Below are 20,822 nucleotides of genomic sequence, written 5' to 3'. Positions count from 1 at the left end.
GACGGCCAAATCGTGGTCAAAATTTCACAGTGTGCACCCGGCTTTACACAAGAATGAACCTCTATGTTTGCTGCGGCTTGAGTCCGAGCGCGATTGTTGCCGGTTGACAGCTGCGAGCATTGGTCTGGTCTTCAGTTCTAAATATGTCTAGGTGAGGAGTCGGTCAGACTCTAAAAGGAGGAGCAGAGATATTTATTCACACTGAGCACAGACTGGCTGTGGCTGCATGCTTACCTTCAGATCATCTGTATTGCAAGTTTTCAGTCGTGTCAGGACTCGTTTGATATAACATTTCTGTTGTGATTCTTTTAAAAGTCACCTTGTCAGAATTTTAAGTCTTGTTATTTGAAACGGTTCTGATGTTCAAACTGCTGAAGAAAATGATTCACACAATTTTCTTCCATTTGTGCCTGTGGTGTTTAGATGGTAAGTTAGAAGTGTTTATGGTGTCAGTTTGAACAGAATCAGTGAAAAGATTTAGCATGTGCTGGTAATCAATCAATCTGCTTCAAAACTCAAGTTAGCAAGAAAAAGTATTTACCTTGATCTTACTAATTTTATGAAAATGTGAACTTATTGCAATTATGCATTTCATTAGGTGTGTTAAGTGTTGATGCAGTGAAGTCAGTGTCAGTGACGGAGGGAGATTCTGTCACTCTAAAGCCTGATGCTGCTGAAATACAGAGGGATAAGGTGATCGAGTGGAGGTTTGGACACAACGACATTCTCATAGCTCGAATTAACAGACAGAACAATGAGAGAACGCTTTATAATGGTAGTGCTGATGGGAAATTCAGAGACAGACTGAAACTGGATGAGAAGACTGGATCTCTGACCATCACAAACACCAGAACCACAGACACTGGACTTTATAAAGTAACTAGCAGCAGAACAGAGACACCGCTCAACACATTCAATCTTACTGTCTATGGTGAGTATCCCCTGCTCGGTATATAAATATATATCGTAAATCAATAATTAATCATGATTATTCTGATTATGTAGTGATATGGTTTTGTTATTCATTTGTGCAATTTTTTTTATTAAGTAGCCTGTTTGTTGTATACATTTGTGTAATCAACATTTTACAACATGTGTATCTTTTAATGATTTAACACAAATCGTGTAGAAACGATTCTATCTCACTTTTGGTTGCTCCTGTTAGGGATTATCACAACGGATCATCCACATGTTTATTTGCCACCAATTTTACGCCGGATAAATCTCATAAAAGCATTATCTTTTCAAATCACAAACATATGTCAGTGGATATAGAAGTATTTTACACTGTGATTCGTACCCGAAGCAGAGAGACATCATATAAGTGTAGCTTACATCATATAACGTGTTGTCGCTAGTCTTCTGTACTGTGTGAAGTCTCTCGTGGACGTTGACGTGAACGTCACTGACACGAAACTCGCTCTTCATTTACATGGAGTTTAACTTTTTTTAATGTCAACATCTTTGTCTTCGTCCCAATTCGTCTACTCATATTATGCCCGAAACATAGTCTTCTTGTGAAGAAAATTGCAGACTTTTGTGCAAAAGCATACACACATTCTGTCGCTGTCGCGGATGTCGCATGTGTGGACGCTTTAACCTAATTTAATTTATTCTGTAGCTTTCCAGAAATGTTTTCCCGTTCCTGTCATCACACAATTCTTTACACAGTGTCCTTCATCACACCAGAATTGTTCATGGCTGTGTTCAGTGATGTCACAGTCATGTGACTCTCTACTGGTACAAGGGATAAGCTGCATTCACACTGCTAGCGATTTTCCGGGGTCGAGACAAAGTTGGGATATGGGGTGTTTCTGCTATAAGGCTGCATATCTCGGCTGCCATGTCATCAAGTGCCGCTGAAGGCCTTCTCAATTTGAAGGATCCTTGGAAGGCTGCCTTTGTTTTTCATTCTTCATTCAGCCCACTTTGAAGGATGCATCAAGTGTCATTCAATCACTCATAATCCTTTGCGCGCATTCCAATTCAAATTCACAGTCAAGATCTGACAAATAAATGTTAATGATTGCTAATTACATATAAACATTAAACTCTGTAACAAAGATTAAACAATATATATATATATTTTTTTTTACATTATTATGGGAAGCCTGACAACAGTCAGTATTTATCACAGAGGTGTCAATAATTGTAGACGTTTACATCAAGCTGTTTTAGCAAATAATATTTTGGGGAAAGGAGCTTTGTGCTTTGAAAGTTACAGTATGACATCATTTTAAAATGAATTATATATGAAAATTAAAGACACAGGCAGAGATTAAACATATTGAACCCTGTTATTGGAGGAAAACAATCTATATTTGAATAAATATGTATGTTTGTATAAAAAAATCAGCATCACACTCATGTGGTTGTGAATATCGGTCATGTGATCACCTGCGGCCCAATCACAGCCGTGATGATATTCAGAACAACAGCAAGACTGTGATATTGTGAATCTAAAACTCTGCTATGTTATTGAATATGGTGTATCTAATATTGCACTTTGAATCTAAATAAAAGACAACTTAAAATATCTAAATTATTCAAATAATAAAAGTATATCCTCACCATAGACAGAAACACTGAATGTTATACATTGGGTCCCAGAGTTGTAAAATATATAATGCATTAAACTCATATCATAAAATAAAGTAAATAAAGATCAGCTAATTAATACATGAACATGTAGTGTATCTATACTGATTATGTATAATATTATACAAATCTACTTACAAATGATGGGGGGGAAAACATTCAAATACATTTTTCCTACAGAGGCAGTTACAACTTTGTTTTTGTTTCATTTCACAGCAATTACTGCTTCTAGTTATAGACTGATTAAAAATAAACCATTCTCATCATCTTTTGACGGACTCCCCTTTTCAAGATGCCAATAACATTAAGGTTGGTTGATCATTAAGCTGCTGTGCTGTTACTAAAGGTACTGTATAGTGTATGCTTTAAAAGGTAATACAATATATATATATTAAGGTAACATAAAATATTACAGTAATAGGTTAGGTAAAAAGTCAAACAGAAAGTTTAAAGAATAAAGAGAAATCGTAGGCTACACTTCACTTATTCCACATTACTAGCAAAGACAAACCGATCTTGAAAATGCTCTTCATAATGTTGCAGATTCCAGCCTATTCATAAAAAGAGTTTGCCTAGATAAAGCAGTAAAAGTTTTAGCAGTAAAAGTTGAAACCTTTCCACAAAGCTGCTGTGACCAAATTTTACAAAGGACCAGAGAAAAGAACAGAGTGTCATGAGTGCCTGTTTATTCTTAAACCAGAGCTGGAAACGTCTCAAGAAATGGACGTTTAACCCTTTATAGGGCACTCATTGAAATATTTGGAAATTCAAATTTTTAACCTCAGAACCCTAATGGGGGATGTTAAAGGACATTTAAACAAAAAAAAAAGTTCTCAATTTTTTTCATCTTTGCATTGCAAATCAAGGTCAATGAAGTTACCATATATGAGCACTTGCCTGTCTAGGGTAAAATAAATTACAGAGAGTGAATTAAAAAAATATATGACACAAACACACACAAACTGCAAGGAACATTTATTTATTATAGGCACAAACTGCAAGGAACATTTATTTAGAGACATCTCTGTCTTTAGGTACTGATACGGGCATCTTGTGGAGGGTGCTCCGGGAGTATGGGGTCCGGGGCCCTTTCCTAAGGGCTGTCCGGTCCCTGTAGGAGCAGGAGCTTGGTTCGCATTGCCGGCAGTAAGTCAGACTTGTTCCCGGTGCATGTTGGACTCCGACAGGGCTGCCCTTTGTCGCCGGTTCTGTTAATAATTTTTATGGACAGAATTTCTAGGCGCAGCCAGGGGCCGGAGGGTTTCAGGTTTGGGGACCATACAATTTCATCTCTGCTCTTTGCGGATGATGTTGTCGTGCTGGCCTCATCAGGTTTTTCGCCCGATCGGAACCAAACCAGTGCAGAAATGTTCTCTAGAGTCTGAATATCAATAATTATCGAAACAAAGTTGAAATTTCGATTCACGGACGCTAAGGGACGCCAAAACGTACGTTGTGGGAGGGGCCTATTTTACTAAAACGGCTATAACTCCAGAAGTAAATGAGGTATCTTCACCAAACTTGGTACACATGTGTAATAGGTCAATCTGAGGTCACAGTAAAAAATCCGCGGCGATTGGACACATGGTGGCGCTATAACATGAAAAAAACATATAACAGGCTATAACCACCTGACCGTTAGTCCGATTGACTTGAAAATTGGTATGCAGTGTCTTGGTCCAAGGTGCCATGTATGTCTATGAGGACATTGGAGTATCTCAAAAAACATGGCCGCCATCGGCCAATGAAGTTTGAGCACCTATTAGACAAGGTTAACGGAGGCCGATCGGAACGAATCTCGATGGGCATGTTCGACTCATGGCCCTAGAGGTCTGTAAGAATTTTGAAAGAAATCGGCCACTAGTTGGCGCTAACGAGTTTTTTCAGGCCAGGACCTTCAGCATGCACTGGGATGGTTTGAAGCCGAGTGTGAAGCGGCTGGGATGAGAATCAGCACCTCCAAATCCGAGGCCATGGTCCTCAGTCGGAAAAGGGTGGCTTGCTCACTTCAGGTTGGTGGAGAGCTCCTGCCTCAAGTGGAGGAATTCAAGTATCTTGGGGTCTTGTTCAAGAGTGAGGGAAGGCCTGAACGGGAGATTGAAGACGGATTGGTGCAGCTTCTGCAGTAATGCAGTTTATGTACCGGTCTGTCGTGGTGAAGAAGGAGCTGCCAAGCGAAGCTCTCGATTTTCCGGTCGATTTTCCGTTCCTACTCTCACCTATGGTCATGAGCTTATATTTGCTCATAATTGCGTTTTATCACAAACCAATATTCAGTAATTAAAATCAATTCACACAGTACTAGGCCTCACACGAACAATAAGCACCCGTGTATACCATTTAACTATAATTAAAAAAAAACATACATTCATAAGGCATATGTCTAAAAATGGACACTTCCTCGACTTAGGTAAACGGGGCATATGATCAAATATGGTGCATTTAGTTTTCAGCCAATCATTAAGCTAATTTTTACAAATGCTATGCAAATAACAGCAATCCTAATCTTTAACACAACTATTCAACCAAATAATTTGTGAGTTGCATCAACTTACCATGTTTAGTTTTGATGTTATTACTATAACTGTGGGAGAAGCCAGGTTCAAAAAAGCAATATTTTTGATTTCTGCAAGATGGCTGTGTTTGAGGTGCGCCAGGCCACTGCTGATTGGTCAGATGCCTTGATGTCAATATCTGTCAGATAGCTTGATCTCCCCTGATTGGCTGAGAGCAAACTACATGACTCTAGCACTCCAAACGGAGGCAGGGGGGGGGGCATTTTGAATGTGTGCAGAAGTGACTAAATATAGTTACTTGCCCCATAAAGGGTTAAAGATGTGACCTTTAAAGCGCTCTAAATATAGAATAATACATAACCTATTGTAATATGAGAGGTGGGAAAACACAACTTCACATTGAGCTGAGGGGGAACGAGCACTCTTGGCTCGTATGCTGGAAAATCCCAGTCTTTCCAGCTGAGAGAAAAACAGCTGAACACAGTCACATCAATTATTGTATGAACTTTAGTCAAGTTTATATTACACAATGCTCTTACTCAGCTACACATTTTGTTATGATCTGTGATTTTTTGTTCCAAGAAAGTTGTGCTAAAAATGAAAACGAATGTTACACTGTAAAAAAAATCCCGTAGTTTTTACGGAAAAAAACTGGCAGCTGGGGTTACCAGAACAATTCCGTAAAATATACAACAAAACAGTAATTGCTTTTACCGAATAACATGTACATTTTACAGTTTAAACCAGCATATAACACACTGGAGTTCTGTTATATTTACTGGTTTAAACTGTAAAATGTACGTGCTATTCTGAACAACATGTCAATTTTACAGTATAATCCAGTAAATATAACAGTAAATTTCAGTAATATGATATAAAGTTAATTTACCGTCCTATTGAAGTATTAATATCTGTTTTGTACACTGATAACCACCAATCACAGCAGTGATGAGAGTCACATGATCAATCAAAGCTCAACACAAGCAGTTCTTCCACAAGAAAGTTAATACTAATATATATAGAAGCTGCACAGTGTCATTCACACAAACATTAAACACCATCATGGTAACACATGAAATTTTAAAAATGCAATAAACATTAATTTAACAACATTAAATGTAACATAAACCCCTAATGTACATAACTGATTAGAACAAACTAAGAAAACTATGAAGAAACAAACATAGTTATTTCAACAAAAATACATCAAATGTGAAGTGTCACAGGGAATTGTGGGAATGTCAATTTACGGTTTTTCACTGTAAATTATACAATGAGTTGTTTTTTCACTTTCAAAAACTGTAAATTTAACGGTATGTTACAGTAAAATTACATTAAATGTACCGTTAGATCTATCACAGTTATTTACCGTATATAGTACAGAAACTTTCTGTTAACCAATTAACAGTTTTTCACTGTAGCATTTTTACAGTCTTTTACCGTTAAAATTACGATCATTTTTTACAGTGTAGTGATAACATTCTTATAACGTTTTTAGCGGGAAGCTTCCCATTTGCCATTGGATGTGGACTCAAATGTTGCTCAGATGTCAAATTTTGGTTGAAAGTGAAAACAAAACCTTTGTTTGACATCAAGCTCTAACGTCATTAAATAACTCCAAAAACAGCATTACCAGCTTCACTTATTATAAACCAGATTGACTTTATTTCTATCATACGTCTACAAAACGTCTTATTGAAATTAAAAGAGGTTTAGATGTTGATGTTTTATTGAAAATAATAGTTTGGGTTCACCATTATGGTGTTCAGTGTTTGCTTTAGGTGGGCAGTTTGACTTCTGATTTTTTAAAAAAATTATTATTAATAAAATACTTTTATTAATGCTAATGTTTTGCTTGTTGATGATAAAGATATTATCATGTAGTGATCTGATCAACTGATCTCATGTCTAATCTATGTTATTAATAGCAATATGCAATATGTGTTTCAAAAATTGAAACAAAATATGAATTTTAAAAACTCATTGCTCACAAATCATTTTGAACAGTTGAAGCTCTTAGACACACTGCAGACGTCAAGAATCAGCGTATAAATCTCTCAACAACGGTGACATGCATCCTGCAGCAATGCATTCTGGGAGCCATAGATGAGTTTTGTATGATGCACCCAGAATGCATTGCAGCATGAAGCATGTCACCGTTGTTGTTGATTCTTGACATCTGTGTGTCTTAATGACAAAGAAGTTCATGACCCTAAAAAGGATGTGAGAATTTTTTTTAACAAATTATTTCTTATTCGTTATCTGTCTATCACAAAAACAAACATAATCCTTAGATTTTAGATACACTATAAGTGATTTTCTTTCATTAATTTGTCAGGAAGGCTGTATGATCTTTATTTACTGAATAATTCATTGTTTATAAAACAAGAAAAATGATCTCAGTTAGATCTGTTCGGTAACATTACCATCAGTGTTATATATGAGTTTAATCTCTGAGAAACTGTTTCTCTGTTTGTTCTGCAGGAGTGTTTGGTGCTGAAACAGATGAAGTGAAGGAGATTCTGTCACTCTAAACCTTCATCCTGAAATTACCGTATTCATAGTAATTCATAGATAGAGACATTTGCCTCCGAATTAAAAATTAAGGAAGACGGAAAAGTTGTGCAAAGCAATAATCTTCATTAAAGTGCTCTTTTAACACAGATATTTAAAAGGACAGGATGGATTTCTTCAGGTGAGTGAAATTCTTTATTGTCATTCATACACAAATTGATAGCCTATCATCTTTATATTAATGTTTATTCAAATAACTTACAAATGGCCATAATACTAATTCACAATGGTGAATAATCAAAGGCATAAACACACATTTCTTTTAAGTTACAAGAGTTGATTAAGAGCAAACAAGCTTTTTTTTAAGTGCAATAAGGCGATTTTATCATGCAAATATAAGAATGAATACAAAGGCACTTCAGATCACATTTACACATTGACATTCAGATTTGATCACAAAAACATGAGCATAAATATGAACATGAGCATTAACCCAATACTGGTGTGTGGTGGTATAGTTCACACAATAATCAAATTTTTTTCATCATTTACAACATCACAGCCTGCTGTTACTTTATCCCTTAAAGCAACACTATGGAACTTTTTATCTGCAGTCCCCCTACAGGTTGGAAGCGGAATTGTTCATTACCGCTGTCATGAATTTCACTGCCGCAGCTTATTGTCACACGTCCACTGCATCATTCAGCACCGGCTTTAGAATGAATGATGTCCACAGACAAGGTAGAGTATGATGATCAGAAACGAAGAAAAACAAAATAATGACTATTGTAACGCTTGCCGTAAAGCAAGTCAAATTTGTAGTCTCATTAGAACTACAGAAAAGCGACCCGATCTGGCAATGTTAGTGTGGCTATAGCAGATAAAGGACTGCCAAGCGGAGGCATAAGTGCCTTTCACCCTGTTACGACTTGATGAACCACTGAAATGATTTTGGAAACATTATTTTAAGGTTAAAAATGTTACACAGTGTTGCTTTAAAGACTAGAACATTTTTGGGCCACCTGACTCGTCTGTACTTTTCTTTGTTTTTCTAACCCATTATAGCAGTCAGCATCAAGGGTGTTTGGTGTTTTAAGCCCCCAACGGCGCCTTCCAGGCAGCGAGGGGATGGGTAGGTTTAAGGCTGAGGGTAGGGTTAGCTGCCTCTAAGGAGCCATTGGGGGCTTAAAACACCGTCGAGCAGCATCAAGTGCCATACAGTATATCATTTTAACCAGAACATATCATTTTATGTTTTTTTTTTTATTTACTGACAATGTAGAAGTGTCCAAAAGAGCTCAGAAAGTAAAGTAAATGGAAACATTGTTATATAATAATAGAACACTGAAGCAATGTGACTTTATATATAGTAGTGTCAACACTTGAAAAAAATACAAAAAAAGTATAAAATATTTTCACAAACTATATAAGTATTATTTAAATTTAGAAACAAAACTCTTGGCTATGCCAGTTATCTCCATTTGACACAATTCCACTGGGTCATTGTGTAGCGACCCGTTTGAAAACATACATTTCATATAATTGTTTTTGATTTGTGTTATGCTGTGTCAGAGAGTGCAGTAAACATGTCCAAATAAAGATGCTAATTGGCAGTGCAAAAGACCAAAACCTTATTGGGTGAGTAGACCAATCTGGGGACGGGGGTGAAACTAAGCATCAACAATTGTTCATATTTGGCTCAGAGAAACAAACCGCACGTGATTCTCTGACAAATCAATGCTGATCAAAACTTGATGACGCAATCATGTTTACTACGGTGCCTCTACAACGAATCTCCTTCACAATACTTTTTTAAAACATACAGATTGGATTAGAAGTTCAAAAGTTAAAACATTTAAGAACAATAGCTATTTTACGCCACATGTGACTGTTTCTGTCTTTAAGGGTGTCAGATTACATTTACATTTATGCATTTGGCAGACATTTTTATCCAAAGCGACTTACATTGCATTCAAGGTACACATTTTACATTTGTCAGTTCTTGCTTTCCCTGGGAATCGAACCTATGACCTTGGCATTGCTAGTGCCAGCACTACTACAGGAAAGCCTATGATTAAATGTAAAATGTGCGGTCCAACTGTGCCTCATTTCAGTCCTCATAATTCGCAGTTGAATTAACGATGACCCAGCGCCATAGAATGTAAAAAAATATGGACGTAGTGTCCGTGACATCACCTGTAGGTTTCTGAAGAGCATTTTTAAAGCCTAAAGTAGGCGGAGCCGGCCGTCGCCATCTTGGCCTTGCGTCATTTCTGGATAACAGAAAATGATCAAAGAGGCTGGGAGTGGGGAGGTAATGCTATAACCTTATGCTACTACTGACAGTAGCAAGTCTGCGACTGCACAGGGCCTCGCGCTAAAGTGACAGTTGATGATGTAAAGCCAATTAAAAGTTCCTATTTTTGCCCTTCGAAATATTATAATAGTTAAAAGACATGGCTACAAGTGAGACTGTGTATCGTGATTCTGTTCTATTCTGCTAGTTGAAAATGTATTATGCAGTAACTTAATATTACTCTGAGAGAGTGTGTGTGACAGTGATTTATGTGCATACATGTCAGTCACTCTTTTTTTATATTCTATGGTCCCTCAGCGCAGCATCGCTCGTCAAGTTCGTAGAGAGCTTATTCAGTCCATTTTAAACTCTTATTTTGGCCGCCTCTCAAATGGGTTAAACCATAGATATATTACCTATGAAGTTCAAGTAAATGAGCTAGAAAATCCTCGCTCATTCAAGGATGTGCATTTATTGCATGGATGGAGAAAGCACCGACACCTGCAGGATTTCATCTGACGGTACAGAAGTTAAACATATATTATAATCTATCTGTTCCGTGAGAGCAGTCGAACAAGCCTTTATTGACGTTTTTAAATCTGAAAACTCCAAAAAGCAACGAAATTGTCAGACATCCATAAGTGCATGTTCACAGAGGAAAACAACTGAAATACAGCGCTGGTTGTTCTCTCGAACGATACTCGACGACAACGACGGAATCCTAAGCCGTGGGCGAAGTGATGGGTGTATTAAATTGTATGAAATAATCCCGAAAAAAGCACAAACACTGCAGAGATGGCAAGTTCAGCAGCAAACATTTGCTGAGGTAAAATGACGGCTAGTAACAGCAGACAAATGGCTAGCATTGACATCAGCGGCAATCCACCTGTCACTCAAAAGTGGACACACCCTTAATTATGTAGAACTTTAAATATTAATCAACTAAACGGATTAGTTATAAAAAAATTCACCCCCCTCACAGTTGTTATGAAGGGCAAAATTAACTGTATAGACCAAGCCACATACAGACACCAGGCTGTAAACACGTTTTTTTCTCCTGTAAAATTTGCCATTTTAACATGGGGCAGATACAGATTTGACTCGCTTTTGACACCAGCCTCAAGTGGCCAGTCAACGAATTGCAGTTTAACTCACTTCCATGTTGGTTTCAAGAGAGAGACAGGGAGGTTGCCGCTTGCCCAGCGCTGAGGGAGAAAGTTTCTCAACTTTACTGCCTGTCATGATTCCTGTCTGTGTTCCCTTGTCTTTTTCCATGTTTGGTAGTTCCCCGTCATGTTTAATGTTTAACTAGTCTCCTCAGGTGTTTTAGATTGGCCACGCCCCCTTGTTATCTTGTTTAGCTTGTTTTCCTGTGTATTTAAGCCCTGTGTCTTGTTCAGTCTTTATGAGTTCATGATGTTGTATGTTGGTTGTCCTGTTCCCTAGTCTGTGTCTGTCAAGTTGAGTTTTAATAAAAGATTTCTGCTGCACGTGGATCCTGTTTCCTCCTATGTTTCAACCGCATCGCTACACTGCCACTTTGTCATTGTCATCGAGTATATATAGTAAGAATATGAGGGGAGTTACAGAGTTAACCAATAAGAGTACATACCTTCAATCATCTAGGAATACGATACATCTAATAACATTTATGGCTAGCTTGCCACTAGTACATCTGCAGCCAAGAGGACCTTATTCTGTATTATAATAGGGAAAAATAGGAGGCCATTGCCCATCCTAACCTAGAGGTCCACATAATGAAGAACAGATGTGCCCCCCAAGCAAAAAAGTTAAATGCCTCTGCTAGTGTCTTCTGATCAAACTGGACTCGTGGCCTGCTGCATATTCACTCCAACAGGAACCTCTCCGTTTATCGGTACAATTGCTGAATTATTCAATCGATTTCCTCTAGAATCTGAAATACAAATTAAAAAAACATAAAAAAAAAGAAGACTTGTAGTCAGACATCAAAACTAATGACAAGAATTTACCATAAAATGACAAAGGACCAAGTTTAGTCTTGTTTGAGCACTTGTTCTTTTCTAACAAATTAACACGATTTGTGAACTCAGTCTTCCGAACTTGAGTGAATAATGATCTACATCTCACACCAAGTAACACATGACTTTAATAGTCTTGGAATTTAGTGCATATGAACTTCTTTTTGGAGACTGACACTAAACGGAAGAATATACTTTCATTATTTGGAAAAAAGCAGAAAGAAGATACTTCCACAGAAGAAATAAAGTTAAGTTTAGCACAACATAAGAGCAAGTAAACGATGACAAAATGTTTATTTTTCAAAGAAATGGCTGAAGTCACTTTAACTGATAAAAAAGTCATATTGGAAGAGTTGATTTACTCACCACTGACAGTAACACTGAATTCACAGCAAATGTTCTTTCCACCTCTGCTGCAGATGTTTAGCTGATAAACTCCAGTGTCGCTGGTTCTGGTGTCTTTGATGGTGAGAGATCCAGTTTGATGGTGCAGCTCCAGTCTTCCTCTGAATCTCACATCATCACTGTATGAAGTCTTACTGATGTCTCCATTCATTCCGGTTGTGGGAATTTTATCTTCAAATCTCCACTCCACTTTCTCATCACTTTCTACCTTAAAATCAGTGATTAAAACTAAACATTCTCTCGCCATCACTGACACTGTCTTGGGACCGGACTCACCTGGAGAACAAACAGAGAGTTACTTGTACAGACACTGATATTAAATTGTCAGGTTCAACTGATATATCACTTGATATGGCCTAAATTTACTGCATTTAATAAATATAGTATTATACATGTGAACAATATTAAATGAGATGTTATAAAGACATCCTGGTGTTTCCAAAATTATATTGGTGTAATTGGTTCCTGGACCCCAATTTGAAAACACATGTTCTGTACAATCCAAATTCCGAAAATTAACTTGATGTGCATATGCAAACTGCCGCTCGTTCACTAAAACTTTTTTTCAAATGGAAATACGCGTGACATTCTCACATTTACAGATAATGATACAACCGTAAAATGTAAGTTATGTGCTGAGGAAATATGTATGAACCATTAAACAGATGCACACATCTGTCAAAGCAACTGACGGGAAAAAGCGAAGATGTGTTAAAGTATTAGTTTGTCTGAAATGCTTGATATAAAGCATTCTTAGCTTGCCTTGTATCATGTATTTTCATCTCACTCCATGTCCTCCTGTATTTTTCTGATACCTTTTGTCTATAGAAATACATTAATTTACTACTGTAAAGTGACGTCTTTTGTGAATGATTTCTGTTCACTGTATGCAGACCTGATTAACTGATAATCAAATTCGTTGTAGATCGGTTCATTCATGTTTAATTTAATTTGGTGCAAGGAGGGGACATACATTTAGCTCATTTATTTAGCAATTATGTATTGCAATAATACTAATACTAATAAAACTTTCTTAAAAGGAAATCGAAAGACTCACAAGAATTGAAAACTCTGAATTTCCTGTAAGAGGTCCTCTTGCTGCTGATGATCTGTAGATTATAAGCTCCAGATGTGATGTTACTGATGGTCAGAGATCCAGTGTTCTTGTTCAGCCTCAGTTTGTCTCTGAATCTCTCGTCTGCATCAGCATATGTCGTCTCTCCGGTCTCTCCGGTCAGTTGAGCGATGAGATTGTCTTGATCTCCAAACATCCACAGGATCAGATCATCTCTCTGGACTTCAGTATCAGGGTTTAAGGTCACATCTTTTCCCCTCATCCCTATTGTCTTCAACACTGTCACATTTGTGACAGCAGCACAAAGAACAAGAGAAATATAGAGAAACAGTTTGCATTATATAAGTTCCTGCAAATGTGAACATCAGAGTTTGACAGTACTTCACAAAGATTAATCAGATAGGGATTTAAAATCAGCTTAAAAATTAACCTTACATATTTACTTTGCTGCCTCAAAGACCATTAATCCAGATGGGAAGACTGTACAGTTTTGCTTTATTTACAGAATTCTGCTCTAAATAATAACTGAATGAAATACTCATGGAGGAAAGGCAGCAACAGAACAGTTTATTTGACAATGCAGTTCAGTGGGAGATTTTGAAACTTGAATCTTAGGGTGTGTGTTCACACTTGGCAGGGTTTGGTTCAAATTAACAAATCAAATGAAAAAGAAAGACTTGAGACTCACCTCTGACAGTAACATTGCATCTCTGCATGTTGTTCAATTTACTGCTGATGATCCTCAGAGTATAAACTCCTGCATGTTCAGTTGTGATGTTTCTGATGGTCAGGTATCCAGTCTTCTCGTCCAGCTCCAGTCTGTCTCTGAATCTCCCATCAGCAACCTCAAATGTGGAGATCTTTCCAATCCCTCCTTTGATTTCAGCAATGAGAGAGTTTTCATCTCCAAACAGCCACAGCAACTCATCTTTTTTCCGTATTGCAGCATTAGTCCTCAGAGTGACAGACTCTTCCTCCTTGGCTGACACTTTCTTCACTTTATATCATGGTAGCAAATAGAAACAAAGAAATTAGGAGATTATGCGACATATGTGTCAGTAATGCTTCATTGAGGATGTGTGTGTACAGTTAGAACAAACTACAAAAATATATATGTTTAACAAATACAACATATATGAGCCAAAACATAAATGACAAGTCACTGGTGAAGCTAATTTCTTTGATCATCTCTTAACAAGGCCACATATTAAGGTCTGGGTAGATTAGATGGTAATCAAACAATCAGTTCTCATAAAGTGTTAATGCGTGAGAAACGGGCAGCAATAAAGTTCTGAGCGACTTTGACAAAGGCCTTATTGTTATGGGAAGGCGACTGGGTCAGAGTATTTCCGAAACAGCAATAAACGAGTGTGTGTTCTAACGATCAGTGTTGAGAATTTTCCAAGAGCGTCCAAGGAGGGACAAACTATAAACTGGCGACAGCTGGGCGTCAGGGGATCATGACACTTGAGCCTCTGGTGAATAAAGAGCAGCAGCCTGACTGCTATGTCCAAAGTAAACTTGAGAAAAAGAAAGTAATAAGGCATGGTTTAACGGCAATATAGTCCTAGTTTACCTTACATGTGCACTTTGTAATTTTATTTTGCATCACCTGCAATTTTGTTTATTTTGATCCCTTAGAAAGGGCTGTTGAAGGGGCTGTTGATGGACAGTGGTACATTGTGTGAGAAAGTATTTGCTCCAAGTGAGAATGTTAGTGTGAAATTGAACACTACAGAATATGCCAAAGTTGTTTTCAATAAAAAAACATTTACAGAAAGCAAGCCGATCCACTTTTCCATGTTGATAAGAGCATTAAAATGAGAAAAAATAATGAGACAAAAAGAAATCAAGGGACATTTAGAATAGATATCAATGTGCGATTAATTGCGAGCTAACTATGAGATTAATACGATTATTCGCGATTAAATATTTTAATCATTTGACAGTACTATTAGTTAGAACCAAGCGTACCGCACAAGCCCTGAAAAGTGAAGCCAAAACGCCTCGATCGCCTAGTCCTAGTATAGGTCATAAACCCCGCCTCCCCGTGTTATTCAACGGGACTAGAGACCAACTAAACAATTTAATTACACTTCAAATATCTTTTTTCCGAAGGTGCCATTTACGTCATTTACTGTTGTTTTTATCACGCTGATGTAAATTCAAGTGTTTGTTTTTAAAATAAGTTTGTTTTTAGTTAGTTATTTGATGCTATAATGGTGGTGTGACGTCATGATTGACAGCTGTGATTGACAGGTTTTCTGAGCGAAGTAGTAACTGAAGCACCAACAGACTTTTTTTCGGGATCTTCGGAGGACAGAGGAGAATAGAGCTTTAAATTTAATATCTAAATTTCTATAATTAATTATTTCGCACTGATAGTGAGGGCGGGGCCTTGATTTCGCGGCTTTACTTCCTGCTCACTACTGCGCAGGTCTGGTCCCGAAATCGCTACTGCGCAGTCTCAAACCCCACGATGTCAACGCCATTTCGGGACACTGGCGGCTTCACTTCTCACCAATGGAAGAGAGCGAAGGGGCATCATCTATGGTTAGAACTGTGGACAGTAATGAAAAGTTGCCGTGTGGTTGATGCCCAGTGTTGCTAGCTGAGCAGAAATACACAATCATGTTTCTCCTGGTCCCCTCAAAGTCACATTGGATTTTCTCATCAGCGTAAAGATTAAGAGGTCCATCTATCAGTATTTCATGTTCGTAGAGTTATTATCTGGAGTAAATATATAGGCTATAATCTGTGTGTTTACACAGCTTTTTTTTTTAATGGCGGGTTTTTTAAATGTTTTGTGTGCGTTCGGCTAATCAGCGTACACCAACGTCACTGATAGTTCCAATTGTGCTGGTTTAGACCCTAACCTGAAGTAGGAGCTAATTTTGTTCCTCCAAAAGAGTTCCTAGAACTAAAATCGCTTCCATTTCCTGCGGTGCGAACACGCCAAAACCCGGGAACTTCCCCCAATAGTTCTAGGAACTATGAAAAGATTCCTCTGCTGTGAAATCCCCTCATTATGACCCCTGTCCACCATCAAAAGCAATTACAATGGGCATGTGAAAGTAGTAACTGGACCCGAAACTGGTCAGAGCTGTTTTGGCAACACATGGAGGGCCAGCATTTCAGGAAGATGATCATAATGTTTTGGCTCATTATTTATGATTAACTGGGCCAGTTATTTCCTATACTGCATTAATTCATCATTTTGTACACCATAGCATTTAATAAATTAAGGAAAATACAGAAGGAATGACATCACAGTAACTCAGTATGCACTTTAACTATTAAAATTCAGTTGTGTTCATTTCGATGAATCACACAAAGATAAATAAACTAAATAAACAACTACTCACAATTTATGGCAACCTTGAATCTATTGTTTGTGGTTCCTCTGTTGCTGCTGATCTGTAGCTTGTAAAGTCCAGAGTGTTCAGTTCTCGTGCTGTTGATGGTCAGAGATCCAGTCCTCTTGTCCAGCTTCAGTTTGTCTCTGAATCTCCCATCAGTACCTTCATGTGTTTCTCCTTTCTTTCCAATCATTCGAGCAATGACATTGTCTTTATTTCCAAACATCCACATTATATTATCGTCTTTCTGTATTTCAGTATCAGGGTATAAAGTGACCGGTTCTCCCTCCACCACTGATATATATGCGACTTAAAATTTGTGACACATAGAAAGAGAAAAATACAAAGAAAATGTTTCTATTAGATCAAGTTTGCCAAGTGTAATCAGCTAGTCTATTTGAAGTCAAATATAGTGCACAAAAATATATGCTTAAAAACCCACAATTATTGGCACCCCTGTTTAAGATGTGGTCGTGGACTTCTAAAAATTCTCCTTTTTTTTTAAACAACATGGAACCCAAATGCAAAAAAAAAGAGAAAAATACAACCTTTCGTTTAAGTACATTACTTTGGTGGTAAAAAAAAAAAAAAAACACACATTTAGAAAAAAAATAAACCTTGAAATCATGTGTCCCATAATTATTGGCACCCCTAACAATTCCGCTGAAAAATTTAATTGATTTTTTTTTAAATATATTTTTCTGTAGTTGCTAAAGTTGGTCAGGGTATCTAGGAACTTTTACTCAGTAATTCATGACTTCCTGTTTCCCTGGGGTATAAATATGACGTGACACAGAGGCCTAATTCTCTTACCCAGTTGTCAACATGGCAAAGACAAGAGAACACACCATTCAAGTAATGCTTTCTGTACACCTAAAGACTTTGAAAAGATTTAGAAAAGACTTTATAAGATTATCAGCTCACATCTAAAGACTTGGGGTTCACAGTTTTGAGTCTCAGACTAAAGACTTTACAAACATTGAATCTTGTAGTGACACTATTTACAAGACTACAACTAGATTATTTTAGCTTTTTATTCCCACCAAATTCCTCCTATCATGCTCAGCAGTGATTTAACAAAAATGGAGGAGAAGCAGCTAAAGTTAGATATCAACATGTATCACATTATGTTGCATGATCCAAAATATTTCTGAAGGTAGGCCTACAGTGGTGGTATATCAGATAAGCAACCACATTTGGGGTGAAGGAGTCTATCGCTAAAGGAGCTGCTCAGTGCAGTGATGGTGTTCTGCAGGGGGTGGGAGTCACTGTCCAAATTATGTGATTATCATCATTAAATAATAATTAAAATAATAATAATAATAATAATAATAATAATAATATTAATAATAAATTATCATTATTATTAAATTATATAAAGGCAACCATACAGTCATGTGAAAAAAATAGGACACCACGAAAGCCTGTCTATTTTTCAACATATGGACATGTAATAACAATTTGAACAATACTGAAGGACCCAGTGATTTAACTAAACTATTTAAAAATAAGGAAGGCCTTTTTAAGACTCTCTGTGAAATGTAATTTTAAAAGAATGCAATTTTTGAGGAGGAATAAATTAGGACAAATAATAAATTTGAGGGTACATAACCCCCATATATTTCCCCCACACTGCTTATGAGTGTGGAAAAGGATTTAAAAAGATATCAAAGGACTTTGACATCAGCCATTCCATAATTTTACCTCACTGAAGTAATTTCAACAACATCACTAGTTACTAGGGGTCCTAATTTTTACCTCCCTTAAAATAGGCATTTTATGCATATTTTTAGTTTGATGAGTAAAAATATGTTAATTTATATTGTTAAATTAAAATAAATCACTTTCTTTTCCAGGAATGAAAAAAAATCTAATTAGACATTGTTATGTGAACATTTCTTAATAAAGATTTTACTATTTATTTGGGATGACCTAACTTTTTCACATGACTGTCTATGGGGGTTATGAATCTATATCATTATATGATGAGGACAATAGTTTGAACTAAATATCTTGAAAGGGTATAATTTTAAATGTTGTGTTGAAATTATGAACAAGTGTTTCACAGTGAATATTCGAGGGTACATAATACAAGAAAATATACATATCTACTATAGAATACAGAGAATGGACAATACTCACAGCAAGGGTAGCGAATTTATTGGTTGTTGATTGTTTTACGTCACTATGACTACGCTAAGACTTGCGATAATATCAAACATGTTTAATATGAAAGACTAGAGAAAGACGGGCATAAATCGGGTCGCCGACTGCAGATTATCACCTCACATTTAACGATCGAGACGACGGGAGCGCGCCGAGACTCCAGTAAGATTCCTAAAAAATGCCGGTCTTTAGTCTGGGACTGTGAAAATCCTTTGGTGTACGCCCAGCATAAGGCAGATGTGTGTCGACCTGCATAAGTCAGGCAATGGCTACAAGAAAATAGCCACTTGCCTTAACTTGCCCGTATCTACAGTCAGAGGAACCATTAAGAAGTTTAAAACAACTGGAACAGTGACAAACAAGGCTGGAAGAGGTCCCAAGTTTATCTTGACACAACGCACAGTGAGAAGGATGGTAAGAGAAGTAAAAAAAAAGTCCTAAGCTCTCTGTCACAGAATTGCATCAAAGAGTGGCATCTTGGGGTCACAAAGTCTCCAAAACAACCATCAGATGCTCTCTACATGCCAACAAGCTGTTTGGGAGACATGCAAGGAAAAAGCCTTTTCTCACTAACACTCACAAACGTAAACGTCTGGAGTTTGCTAAGCGGCACTGGGACTTCAACTGGGATCGTGTGCTTTGGTCAGATGAGACTAAGATTGAGCTTTTTGTCGACAAACACTCTAAGTGGGTCTAGCGTAAAACAAAAGATGAGTATGCCGAAAAGCACCTCATGCCCACCGTGAAGTATGGTGGAGGATCTGTGATGCTGTGGGCCTGTTTCTCTTCCAAAGGCCCTGGGAACCTTGTTAGGGTGCATGGCATTATGAACGCTTTGAACTACCAGGACATTTTAAATTAAAACCTGATGGTCTCTGCCAGAAAACTGAAGATGGGTCGTCATTGGGTCTTTCAGCAGGATAATGATCCAAAACATGTGGCAAAATCTACACAAAAATGGTTTAGCAGTCACAAACTCAAGGTCCTCCCATGGCCATCTCAGTCCCCAGACCTCAACCCGAATGAATACCTGTGGGGCGAGCTAAAGAGGAGAGTGCATAAGAGAAGACCCAGGACACTGGATGATCTAAAGACTGTGCAAAGAAGAATGGTCCAAGATCCCTCTCTCTGTGTTCTCCAATCTTGTGAAATGTTATAGGAGGAGATTAAGTGCTGTCTTGTTGGCAAAAGGGGGTTGTACAAAGTATTAACATCAGGGGTGCCAATAATTGTTGGACACATGATTTCAAGTTTTTTTTTTCTAAATGTGTGATTTCTTTTTTACCACCAAAGTAATGTACTTAAATAAAAGGGTTCTATGTTGTTTAAAAAAAAAAAGAGAATTTTTACAAGTCCGCGACCACATCTTAAACAGGGGTGCCAATAATTGTGTAGGGCACTGTATATATATATATATATATATATATATATATATATATATATATATATATATATATATATATATATATATATATATATATATATATATTAGTAGTGGGCCGTTATCGGCGTTAACGTGCTGCGTTAATGTGAGACTCTTATCGGGCGATAAAAAAAATATCGCCGTTAATCTATTCTCAAAGTTGGGTTGGGAGCTGGGTCTATACTACGCAAGCTATGATGACTTTCACCTTAATATTTTAGCGTGGATATACCTAGCCGAACTCGGTTCGGTGTTCGGTATGCATTTTCAAACCGAACGGTTCATTGGACCATTTTTCCTGCCGACCAAAATTTCGTTATTTCAAATGTAGGCGTGTTGCGCATTGCGTGTGGCACGCGCGCTCATAATGTAAAAGACACTGGCGCAACCACAACATTGTCCGACATCAAATGGCAAACGTAATGTAAGCGGAACGAAACTGAGCTACTCGTTATTGTGTGGTTGACGGA

At 37.4% G+C, this 20,822-nt stretch overlaps 2 protein-coding genes across 2 annotated transcripts in view; one reads left to right on the top strand and one right to left on the bottom strand.

The window, feature by feature from the left end:
* Positions 1 to 200: 200 nt before the first annotated feature.
* LOC311085752 (uncharacterized protein) overlaps positions 201 to 20,822 on the top strand; it is a 333,708-nt gene continuing 313,086 nt past the window's right edge. Inside the window, exons 1-2 of the mRNA XM_084118372.1 lie at positions 201 to 426; positions 599 to 931. Coding sequence (XP_083974498.1) covers positions 360 to 426; positions 599 to 931 — 400 coding nt within the window. The 5' untranslated portion in view covers positions 201 to 359. The remainder of the gene's footprint in view (positions 427 to 598; positions 932 to 20,822) is intronic.
* The window catches only part of LOC311085740 (uncharacterized protein), a 294,139-nt gene continuing 280,921 nt past the window's right edge, over positions 7,605 to 20,822 (bottom strand). Inside the window, exons 10-14 of the mRNA XM_084118337.1 lie at positions 16,770 to 17,072; positions 14,093 to 14,401; positions 13,387 to 13,683; positions 12,291 to 12,605; positions 7,605 to 11,839 (exon numbers count right to left, since the gene is read on the bottom strand). Coding sequence (XP_083974463.1) covers positions 11,742 to 11,839; positions 12,291 to 12,605; positions 13,387 to 13,683; positions 14,093 to 14,401; positions 16,770 to 17,072 — 1,322 coding nt within the window. The 3' untranslated portion in view covers positions 7,605 to 11,741. The remainder of the gene's footprint in view (positions 11,840 to 12,290; positions 12,606 to 13,386; positions 13,684 to 14,092; positions 14,402 to 16,769; positions 17,073 to 20,822) is intronic.

The sequence above is a fragment of the Abramis brama genome (assembly GCF_963993115.1).
Source record: "Abramis brama genome assembly, chromosome: 6".
Classification (NCBI taxonomy): Eukaryota; Metazoa; Chordata; class Actinopteri; order Cypriniformes; family Leuciscidae; genus Abramis; species Abramis brama.
This window is presented reverse-complemented; position numbering and strand designations above follow the sequence as displayed.